The 12,155-nt window shown below is 45.6% G+C and overlaps 1 protein-coding gene across 1 annotated transcript in view; it reads right to left on the bottom strand.

The window, feature by feature from the left end:
- Window positions 1-11,944, bottom strand: part of NPHP4 (nephronophthisis 4) — a 173,862-nt gene extending 161,918 nt beyond the window's left edge. Inside the window, 3 exon segments of the mRNA XM_006885804.1 lie at window positions 5,752-5,883; window positions 6,460-6,480; window positions 11,810-11,944. Coding sequence (XP_006885866.1) covers window positions 5,752-5,883; window positions 6,460-6,480; window positions 11,810-11,944 — 288 coding nt within the window.
- Window positions 11,945-12,155: the final 211 nt, after the last annotated feature.

Here is a 12,155-nt window from a genome sequence, read left to right as displayed (position 1 = left end):
GAGCAGCCTGGCTTCACCCTCTCCAGGATGAACTTGTTTGTTCTCCCAGCAGTCCATGGTATAGTCAATACTCTTCTCCAGCACCACAGCTCAAAGGCATCACCCCTCCTTCTGTCATCCTTAAGTCATTGTATCAAACATAAAATTTAAAAAAAAAACAACACCAATCTACTGTCATCCTGACTTACAGCTACCCTCGCTCAGATTTCTGAGGCTGTAAATCTTTGCAGGAGGAGACTGTCCACCTTTCTCCTGAGGAGCGGCTGGCAGACTCACACTGCCCACCTTCTGGTTAGCAGCTGGATCTGTAACACACTGCTTCACCAGCAGTCCTTATCCTTAACTACAGAGGTTAGGATCACAGCGTGATTTGAGGAAGACAACACAATGCACAACATAGTGGGCAAGGGGTTATGCATTAACCCAAAGGAATGTGATTAGAATCCACCAGCTGCTCTGTGGAAGAAAGATGGGCAATCTGCAATTTACAGTCCCTAAATCAGGATTGGAGGAAGACTCACCAACAATCTGCGTTATGCAGATGACACAACCCTGCTTGCTCAAACTGAGGAGAATCTGAAGCACTTGCTGCAGAAGGTCAAGGACTATAGTCTTCAATATGGATTGAAGCTCAACCTCAAGAAAACAAAGATTCTCACCACTGGATCAATTGGCAGTATCGTGATGAATGATGAAGAGATTGAAATTGTTCACAGCTTTAGTTTGCTTGGCTCCACAGTCAACACTCTTGGCACCAGAAGCCAGGAAATTAAAAGACGTATTACATTGAGAAAGTCAACTATCAGAGATCACTCCAAAGTACTGAAGATCACTCTGATGTCAGTCTGGAGACTAAGGTGTGCCTGATACAGGCCATGGTCCTTGCAATCACTTGCATCAGAGAGTTGGACAATGACTAGGAATGATAGAAGGAGAATTGATGCCTTTGAGCTGTGGTGCTGGAGAAGAATACTGAATATACCATGGACTGCTAAGAGAATGAACAGGTTAATCCTGGACCTGGAGAAAGTTAAACCAGGCTGCTCCTTGGAGGCAAGGGTTCTGAAACTTCATCTGGAATACTTTGGAAATGTCACAAGGATGGATCGCAAGGATCCCTTGGAGAGTGATGTCATGCTTGGGAGGGTGGAGGGACAGTGCAAGAGAGTAAGACCCTTGATGAGATGGATTGATTCAGTGATTCAGGTAATGGGGGTAGGTGTGTTAGAGACAGTGAGATTGGTACAGGATAGAGCAGGGTTTGGGGCTGTTGTACAAAGGGTCGCTATGAGTCACAGGCGACTCGATGGCACATTACAACAACAACAATAACAAAAGCCCACAAAGAGCTCTGGTGGCCAAGTGGCAAGAAGCTGCACTGCAATCCCAAAAGCACCCACTTCAAGGCCACTATCTGTTCTGCTGGAGAAGGAGGAGCACTCTTCTGTGCATTAAATGCCTCTGAAAACCCTTCAGAGGATCAGCTATGGATTGGTTCCGAATCAACAGTACCTAGTAATAAACCAAGGAAGGTCTGGACATTTTGACGGCATGTATACGTACACACACAGACACACACACACAGAGGGGCGAGGGGACGAGTGAAAGAATTCGTTCCATTTAACACTGACTGAAACCTTCTTTCATATTCTCAGTGTGAGAGCAACGAGAAACACCTGCTTGCATGGCATATACTGGCGGGGTGGTGGTTTGGAGACTTGTTCCTGTGGCACTACTGGCCTCTGCTGGTCACAAAAGGCACAGCAGTGAGGGCAAGCAAGGTCTGAGTTCTCCAGAGGTTTCCACACCACCCACACAACTGAAAAATATCCTAGATGCCAGCGCTTACACTGCCATCTTCTCTACTTTGATAAATTGAGGCTGCAGAATCTGATTCTCTCAGAAATACAGGGAAGACTGTGTTGCTCACAAGCCCCAGCAGAAGACAAACCAAAATGGCTGTAAAGCAGCGGGGCGGAGGGATTTGTTCTGCCAGCTGACGCCCCGGACTGTGAATGAATGCTCTTCATTCCCTAACACAGACCTGACCTGTGAATGGCAGGTCCAGCATCCACAACCCCCAGGACACACACAAGGTGATGGTCCAGCTCTACAGTAAGAGTAGTCGTGCTGGTGGCACAAACACCCCACCCTAGACCACGCAGGAGAAATGAGGATGCCGGAGGCTGCTCTTCAGGGCACCACCTCTGCGAGGACCATGAATCCTAAGCTCCGAGGACCCCGGTAGTCTGATGGCCCTCTGCTGCAGACCTAGGGCCCAACACAGATGCGCTCGCCACTGTCATCTGAGGACCGGGAGCTCACCCTGGAACCTAAGTGACTGCAGAGCAGACCTGAGCTGACTTCAGAGCCCAATCGCACCCCTCAGCAGCCTGGGGAACATCCAAACGGAAAAGTGCACAGCCCCGCAGAAACACAAGGCGAAGAGGACACTGTGATCAGAGTGCAGGCTGCCAATGGGTCAGACTCATCCAATCCCCCACCTAACACTTGCTTCTGATCCTAGTGGAGCTATTCTACCTCCATGCACCTCAGTTTCCTCAACTTTAAAAAGGGGTTGTTGTTGTTGTTGTTGATTGCCATCAAGTTGAGCACGACTCATAGCGACCCTATAAACAAGAGGCCTGAAGCCTTTCTATAACTATAGTCATTTATCAAAGTTCATGGAGTTTCCAGAAGCAATTAAAATGGGGACACACCAGTTATCTGCCTCTTAGAGGGTGGCACAGGTGTTCAACTACAAGGCAAAAGGCTGGCAGTTTGAACTCACCCAGGGGTACATTGGAAGAAAGGCCTGGAGATCTGCGTTCAAATAAAAACCCTATGGAGCCGTTCTACTCTGCACGTGTGGGGTCAAGACAGGTCAGAGTCAACTCAACAGACGCTGGGTTGGTGTGGTTTTAGTGCCTGGCAGGGGCGCTTTCAGGGGTTTTTCAATATTCCATACACAGCGACACTTCCAAAAGATGGTTATCTGCATCATCGACACCATCATTAGCCACAGTACAAATTGTCAGTTAGGAGCCTGGAGTCTTAATCTGGACTTAATCTGGACTTGCAAATTCTCAAATCCAAACAGCCCTAAAAACCTGCCCCAGGGTGGCTGACACTGAGCCCCCAGCCAGGTCAGCAGCGGCGCCCACGTCTGCAGGCACACATGACGACTCTTCTCTGGCTGAGTCAGAGGCGTGAGGTGCTGAAACGGCACCACACCAGGGCTGCACGTGTGACAACGGCAGGAAACGGCCTCTCTGACTGGGGCGAACGCAGAGCCCTCTAGCTGGCGTTTGCACAAGCTATTTGACGGCCTTAATGGCAGACACGTTGACAGTGTCCAGGATGTATGTTCTGCCGAGGTTTTATGTTGGGGGCCTGACATCTAGGCGTGCTGTCTCTTTCTGCCACCATGTTGAATGAAGGCACATTGGAACTCGTCCAATCCGGGCAGCCCTAACTTTGGGACCGGCTAAACACAGCAGGAATGGAATCCACTTCCAAAACAGCTTGTCTCCAGAAACTCTATGAACGTGGGAGAAACGATGAAAATTATACAAGTGTTCAGGTCTTTTGTTCATAGGATCGCTATGAGTCATCTATGACTCGACAGCACTTAACAACCACCACCAAAGCTGATCCAAGGAGGCTTCACCAATGTGGCAAGAGCAGCCCCCACTGGAAAGGGAGCCTCAGTCTGCAGTCACCCCTCACCACTGTCGCCACTAATATGCCGCACCCCCGCTGACCTGGAGCGTGGCTCCACTCAGACCTCCCTCCTTGATGACAGCCGTGACTCAGCAGCCAGGTGTGGAGAAAGGCCTTGCTGCCATTCTCTGCTGAGAGGAAAGTCGCAGCATCACTAAGATGCTCCAGGGAATCCAGTCAGATTGGCAGTGCCCACCACTCACAGATCCCACCTGCTGCTGCCCCATCCTGGGCTCTCTCGCACCCACCACCCCTGCTGCTGGCTGTGCACGGGCTGGTGTCCTCTGTCCAGAACACCCTCCACCCTGTATGTTACTCAGTTTGCAATCACTTCCTTCATGATCTACTTTTGCATGAATTGTTGTTTTTTGGTGTCAGAGTCAAATACAAATCACAGTGATGCTAAGAACAAAAGATCTGAACCCTGTCCTATTCTAGGACCATCCTCATCCTTTCTGACCACAGCCACTATGTCAGTCCATCCAATAAGGGTCTCCCTCTCTTTCATCCACCCTCCCCCTTTCCAAGCATGATGTCCCTCTCTAAGGCATAACCTCTTCTTGAGAAGCTGGACTCTGTAAAGAAGAATGTGGCATAAGAATGGGCAGAGACTAATCAAGAATCTTTGTTAGTGCAGATACCACCTTGCTTGCTTAAATTGAGAAAGACTTGAAGCACTTGCTGCAGAGAAATCAGGGACTACAGCCTTCAATATGGATTGCATCTGAATGTCAGGAAAACAAAGATCTTAGTCACTGGACCAATGAGCAACATCACAATAGATGGAGAGAAAATTGAAACTGTCAATAACTTCATCTTACTTGGATCTACAATTAACACCCTTGGTACTCACAGTCAGACCTCAGGAGACATATTGCACTGGGAAAGTCTACAGTCAGGGGCCTCTCCAAATTACTGAGGAGCAATGACATCAGTCTGAGGACTAAAGTACATGTGATTCAGGTCATGGTCTTTTCAGTCAATTGCTCTGCATTTGAGCACTAGACATTGACTAAGGGTGACAGAAGAATTGATGTCTTTGAGATGTGGTGTTGGGGAAGAGTGCTGAATATCCCCTGGACTGCCAAAAGAACAGCTGTGTCTTGGAGAAGGTAGTCAGAGCGCTCCTCAGAGACAAAGATGATATTCATCTCACATAGTGTGAGCACAATTCTAGGAGAGGCTATTCACTGGAGAGGGATATCATGCTTGAAAAGGTAAAGGGACAGCGAAAGAAAGAAGACCGTGAACCAGGTGGACTGACACAGCGACTGCCGCAATGGGCTTGAGGGTGACGGAGATTGTGAGGATGGCACAGAATAGGTCAGTGTTCAGATCTGTTGTTCTTAGGATCGCTATACATCATACTCAACTCAATGGCACCTAACAACTAACCACAGCAACACCATACCCAAAGCATGTGAGCAGAAGTTTTGGCATCTTTGCCTCTAAGGAGCACTCTGGCGACACTTTCTACAAGACGTATTTGTTTGTTCTTTTGGCAGTCCGTGGACTATTCAGTATTCGTCTCCAACATCATAGCTAAGAGGCATCAATCAACTACTTTTACTTATCATCCTCAATAAACTGTTAAATCCTATAAGATATTAACCTGCGATCATGACCAGGTCTTACCACCTCCCACCTGGGCAAGTCTCTTTACCAAAAAGGGTCAGTTTCCTCGTGTTAACATAAAGAAAAAAAAGAAGAAAGAGGAGGAAGAATCAGATGAGAAAAGTAAGTAGTTTTCAATTTGTTCCAATACCAAGGTTCCCTGAAGGTGACCCCAGATCAAGGTATGATCCCCATTCCCTCTCCTGCTTCACCCAGAGCAGGACCACTTCCATGTGTCTAGAGATTTATTTTTTTTTTAAATCCATGTACCTTACTGCTGAAGCAAATTGTAAGAACAAGTGGGTCTTACACTCCCTGATGAAATGCATAGTCTCTAGGGTCAGGGTCCCACCTCCCCAAGTCAGGGTGCACCCTGTGCGCCATCGCAGAGCCCTGTCATTCTGGGGGACCTACCTCATTGAAGGTGATCCTGGGTGGGTGCTTCGAGAGCTGCTTGGTCGGTCTCACTGTGGTTTTCCAGGTCCTCCCAAAGAAGTGCCGGTAGGTGATGTCGAAGAAAGACACCCGCAGATGGCATTCGACTTCCTGCAGGCCCTGGGAGGAGAAAGGGAGTCAGCCCTGAAGAGTGCTCAAAGCAGTGAGCCCTTCGTAGCTTCCAGGTGGAACAATCTAAGACAGTGTCCTTTCAGCATCCATCCTCATTGCTTTGGGTCACAGCTTCCCACTTCCATGGAGGGATGATAAATCCCAGTGCTAAGCTCTCCCTGGACAAGCAGATACAAACCTAAAACCTAATCATCTGGGCTGTGAAGTGGATGTGTGTCAGGATGCAGGGCTAGTGCTGCCAGTAGCCATTCTTATCACCATGAGGAGCCAAGAGATGCAAGAACAAGTCTAAGTGGCATCACTTGATACTCTGGTTCAAACCACCTGAAAGCTGTCTACCTGTGCTAGTACCTGCTATGTGAACTCAAACAGTAACTCTTTCCATAAAGCAACTACCCCACAGAACTACACTAACCAGAGCCTCCTTTAACTTAAGATCTGAAGAATTAGATAGTGCCCCACTGACCACTCTGACCAGGGACACATAGAAAGATCAGGTAGATGGGAGAAAAAATTGAGAAGAAAGTGAAAATTTATAGAAGAGGTCAGACTTACTGATAGAGACTAGAGGAACCCCTCCAACAAGAAAGAATTCCGCCCTAAGATCCTTTAACATGGAACTGAAGTCTATCCTGACTCTTCGTCTTCCTGGTCAAAACTAACTACTCTCTACCCCTTATGCAACTTTCATGGCCTGACCATTCCTTCTATGACCTGAACACACAGTGATGGGTCATGGTGAGTTTTCAAATCCACATCTTCCATCTCAAGGGGGTAGTATTTTCAGCCTACCTCCTTTTACATGGATGTTTGTGGCATTTAAAAGAATCAATTTCTCAAACAATTAAAAGTGTGCAAACTTGGAAGACCATCTAAATTTAACTTGTTCTTTTATCCTCGATTCCCTGCTTTATCTTCTGTTAAACGGTATCTTGTGATTGATTTTTTTTTTATGTAAAACCAGCTCTGCTTCTCTGAGATAAACCTTATCTGATCAGAGTAGTGTCCCTTTGCTGGCTCTAATATCCTCAGAGAGAGAGGGAGAGAGAGAGAGACAGAGACAGAGACAGAGACAGAGACAGAGAATATATCCATGGGTCTGTATGCTTCTTGTAAATCTTTGGTTACCAGGGGGTTAGGCCTCAAATGAGTTGATCATCAGATCTAGAGGTTTTATTTGTGGGACATGATTTACTTACAAATAGACTTTCCAGTTCTTCCAAGGTCAAGTTTTGTTTGTATTTAAGGAAATTATCAAAGTTACCAAATTTAACTGGCATACTTTCATAATATTCCTTTATCCTCCTTTTAATGTGTATAGATTCATAAACAGGTCATTATTCTCCTTTTAATGTTATGTAGAATTCAAAATAGATCATGAGGAGAGAGACAGGGAGCGTGCACAGATAACTCCCTCTTCCATTTTTGATACTGATAATCTGTGCAGGCTCCCTTCTGTCTGTCTGTCTGTGTGTCTCTCTTTTTCTCCTCATGATGTCTTCCCAAGGATTTATCAGCTTTATTAATCTTTTAGAAGAAACTTCTAGTTTTGTTGATTTTCTTTATTATTTGTCTTTTATTTTTATGATGTCGGCTCACACATTTCCTCCTTCCTGTCTTTTATTTAATGACTTTTTTTTGGCACAATGCATATCACTCTGTTAACCTGAAGGCACGCAGTTCAAACCCACCAGCCGCTCCAGGGAATGGAAATGAGACGTCTCTTCCCATAAAGATTTCTAGCTGTGGGCGCCTGAGGGGAGGGTTCTTTATGACTCAGAATCAAATAGAAAGCAGTGGATTTGGTTTTTCTTCTATTTTCTTTGCACTTATTTTTTTTATGTGTTCTCAAGAAGAAATCAGAGACTGTTGCTTTTATGCTTTTCTTTTTAGTCATTTGTTGTTATTACTGTTTTTATGTACAATCAAGTCAGAACCAACCCAAAGTCGACCCCCAAATAGGTTTTCAGAGGCGTTAAACGGCACAGGAAGAGATGGTCCATCCTGCTCCACAGAGCACCTGGCGGATCAAACTGCGTGCTTTTGGCCTGGCAGCACAGCTCCTCCCCACTAAACCACCACCAGAGCTCCCTTTTTCCACTCATGTTGTTGTTATTAAGTGCCACTGAGTCTGTAATCATATAAAGCTAAAAATTTCCCTCAATGAACAGTGTTTGCTGCACCCCACACCTTTCCTATGTTCTTAAATTACATGGTTCAAACTAGTTTCAATTTCTCATGTGAATTTTCTTTTGGCTCATGAGCTATTTAGTAGGTTGCTGCCCAATATCCACTATTTTATGATGCTCTGTATTGTTGATCTGAAATTCAACACCGTAGTAGTAGCACTGTGATAATAGAAACAGCTCATGTATGTGAACAGAAATGTATTTTCTCAGAGTTAAAGAGGCCAGGAATCCCTCCTCATTCCACTTTCTCTTGTCCTTGGTTCTTTAGTTATTTCCACACGGCATTAACCTTTTTCTGTGTGTGTGAAAGTTTACAAATAATATCGGCTTTTAATTCAATGATTCATAGATATTTTGTTTTACAATGTTAATTATCAATTATTAATGTAATTAATTCATTAACATTTAGTCCAGTCCTTACTGGCACTCTGGAGGCATAGACTATAGTGAGCTTTGCAATAATCCTAATGTCACACCTCTCTGGCAACTGGAGTCCGTTATTGTCTGTGCAGGAGAACAACAGGCAATCTTTTCCCATTTGGAAAACCCTATGAAAGGTAAGTTATGAGTCTGTTCAGACTCAACTAGATGTTAGTAAGGGTTTCTGAGTAATCAATCCCCTAAGACTGTGTACTGACACGTGACATTAATCTTTTTCTACCTGTGCCTTCTTGCTTCTGTGCTTTATGTCCTTATATATAAAAAATGATTCAATTAAAACACACCCTATTTTGATATGACCTTACTGACATTACAAAGAAATTTCTATTCCTAAATGAGATTACATCCACAAGTATAGAGATTGGGGTTTGCAATATATATTCTAAGAGGACACAATTCAATCCCTAACAGTTGTTGTTTTTGTTATGTGCCATCAAGTTGCCTGCAACTCACAGAGACCCTATGGACATAGCTCTGAACCCTACCCTATCCTGAGCCAATTTCATTGTCTCCAACAGATCTAATCCTATTTCACCAGTCACTAAGTCAATGCATATCATCCTGGGTCTTCCTCTCCTGTGCTGTCCCTCCACCCTTCCAAGTATGATGACCTTCTCCAAGGAATGGCCCCTCCTGGACAAGTGCCCAAAATATGTGAGACAGAAGTTCAAAATCTTTCCCTTCAGAGAGCAGCTTGGTTTTACCCTCTCCAGAACAGACTTGTTTGTTCTCCTAGCAGTCTACAGTACGTACAACACTTTTCTCCAGCACCACAGCTCAAAGGCCTCAATTTTTCTTCTGTCATCCTTAGTTATTGTCCAGCCCTCTGATACAGAGCAAGTAACTGCAAAGACCATAGCCTGGATCAGGTGCACTTTGGTGTCCAGATGCCTATGACTGCTCCTCAGTACACTAGAGGTTCCTGACAGCAGACTTTCCCAATGCAATTTGTCTTTTGATTTCCTGACTGCTGAGTATTGACCAAGCGAGCTGAAGTTATTAACAATCTCAATCTCTTCTCCATCTATCATGAAGCTGCCAATTGGCCCAGAGGTAAGAATCTTTGTTTTCTTGAAGTTGAACTTCAATCCATATTGAAGACTAAAGTCCTTGATTCTCTGCAGCAAATGTCTCACATCCTCCTCAGCTTAAGCAAGCAAGGTTATGTGATCTGCATAATACAGGTTGTCGACGAGTCTTCCTCCAATCCTGATGCCACATTCCTCCTCATAAAACCTAACCTCCAGAACAATCTGTTCTGCATATAAATTAAAATGTATCTGACACACAACTTTCCTGATTTTGAACCATGCAGTGCTTCCCTGCTCTGTTCTGACTACTGCTTCCTGATCCAAGTATAGGTTTCCCATGAGCACAGTTAAGTTTTCTGGGATCCCCATTCTTCTCAAAGTTAGCCACAAGTTGTTGTGATCCAGACATTCAAATCCCTTTGTATAGTCAATGAAAGACAGATAGACATTCCTCTGGTACTCTGCTTTCGGCCAAGATCCATCCAACTTTGGCTAGGATGTCCCTAGTGCCACGGCCTCTTGTAAACCCAGCTTGCACACCTGACATTTCTCTGCTTATGAACTGTTCCAGTCATTTTTGGATACTCTTCAACAGGATCTTGCCTGCCTGTAATATTAGTGATATTGTTTGATAATTCCCACACTCTGTTGGGTCACCTTTTTTTTGGAATGTGAATATATATAGCTCTCTTCCAGTCAGTTGGCTAGGTAGTTGTACTTGAGATTTCCTGGCGTAACCTGGTGAGTGCATCCAAGGCAGCATCAGAAACCTGCCCTCCTGCGCCATCCTCATCATCTCTGAGACGCTTGAGCCCACTGCTGCAGTCTCTACGCCAATCCATCTCATTGAGGGTCTTCCACTCTTTCTCTGACCCTCCACCTTTAGCTACAAACTAAGTCACAATAAAGTTAAAAGGCCTGAAATTATAAGGAATATTACACTGAAACTTTTGTTGGTGAGGTTAGTCATTGGCTAAAGTCTGTGAATGTGCGTTTCAGGGGCATTCCCATCACTGTAACTGATAAAAACAGTGTCTAAACTTGTACAATGTGGTTTATGCCACGTATCTGGCTCTCCTCCTTGGAGTCTGACATATTAGAATGTGATGAGCAGAAGGCGTCTACATGATCAGCCTCCAGTAAGGACCCTAGGTGTTGGTTCTCTTCTATGCTTCCTCAGATGGCAACATTTCACACGCGCCGTCACAGAACTCCCACGTGCACAGCTGACGCGATCAGTGGGAGGGGGCCTCCAAGCTTGTGTCTGGTTTCCTCTAGCCAGGTCATCGCTTCATGAAGCTTTTTCCTTTGCTGATCTTGCTCTGTGTCTTTCATTGTGACAAATTCTAGCTGTGGGTGACTGTGTGTGGAGTCACGTGAGTATTCCTGCTGAATGAATGAACCGAGGGGTGGTCTTCAGGGTTTGACACAGGAGCATATGCTAACAGGATTGTTAAATCTTCCTAGTTAGTTGACCCTTTGCTGGCCATGAAATGTCCTTTTACTTCTGGTATTATTACTAGTTATTACTCACCATGAAATCTACTCTGTCTGATTTTTCTTTTTGCTTAGTAAAACCATGACTACTTTTTCACGCTTAGTCTTTGTACACCTTATCAAGCTACATCCTACAAGATACCACCTGTTCCTTCTTAGCTCGCCCACAGGTCACAGGGCCTCACGAGGATCGGCCAGTCACGTGGGTGCTTTGTGCCAGAGGAGTGGCACTAGCCCCTACAGCATGTTCCTGGCCCCTTAAGGGCACACCTGGCTGCACAGTCCAGTCACTTAGGCACCATCTAAGTGTGCAAAAGGCTTGGTATACAAAAGCACACATGCACTGGCATGTCACATACAAAGCTGCCGGAAAACCCTGAGCTCTGCTTCTGGCAACCCTGGTGTTAAGGTGAAGGCCGGCCATGCTAAGCCATGCAGAAGGCACCTCTCACAAACAATCCGGCTCAGGAAATGACCCAGGAAATCAGATTACCTGTGTGCTTAAGTTGCTCCATTGTGGGCAGAGAGGTGCTCTTACCAAGTGTCAAAAAGTGCTGACCGGATTGCCGAATTATGCATTCTCTTTGCTGACGGGCTACTTTGCCTCCCAGTATTGCCAAGGCGCAGAGTGACGGGTGCAGAGGCGCAAGTGCAGATGAATAAGCGAGAATCAATGTTAGCAGGGAACCTCATCCTGGCTGAGCGTGATGACGATACGCATTTACAATAAATCACAAGTGTCTGTACCTGCTTGATGAGCGGTCCTTCGAGCCACTTAAGGACACACTGGAATGGGGTCGATTCCTTCGGCAGCTGGCGCATCCTCCGGGGGTGGGGAGGGACAAGCACATTTTCGGCAAATACCCCATGCCAGTCCTTCATGCTGCCCCACTGAGGGTCACTTGGGCCTCCAGGATTACCTACACAGTTCACAGTAAAATAAAAAAGCAGTTGTAAGGGCCCCAGTATACAGAGCACTTCTGGAAGCTTCCTAGCTCCTACAGAATCCCTAAGGATTTGAAACCCATACTCTGTTATCCCACCTCCAAATGCCACCATAGCAGGTGGCTTTGGGACTAGTATCCACACTGCT

The sequence above is a fragment of the Elephantulus edwardii genome, unplaced genomic scaffold (genome assembly GCF_000299155.1).
Source record: "Elephantulus edwardii isolate Elephantulus edwardi_28Jun2011 unplaced genomic scaffold, EleEdw1.0 scaffold00045, whole genome shotgun sequence".
Lineage (NCBI taxonomy): Eukaryota > Metazoa > Chordata > Mammalia > Macroscelidea > Macroscelididae > Elephantulus > Elephantulus edwardii.
This window is presented reverse-complemented; position numbering and strand designations above follow the sequence as displayed.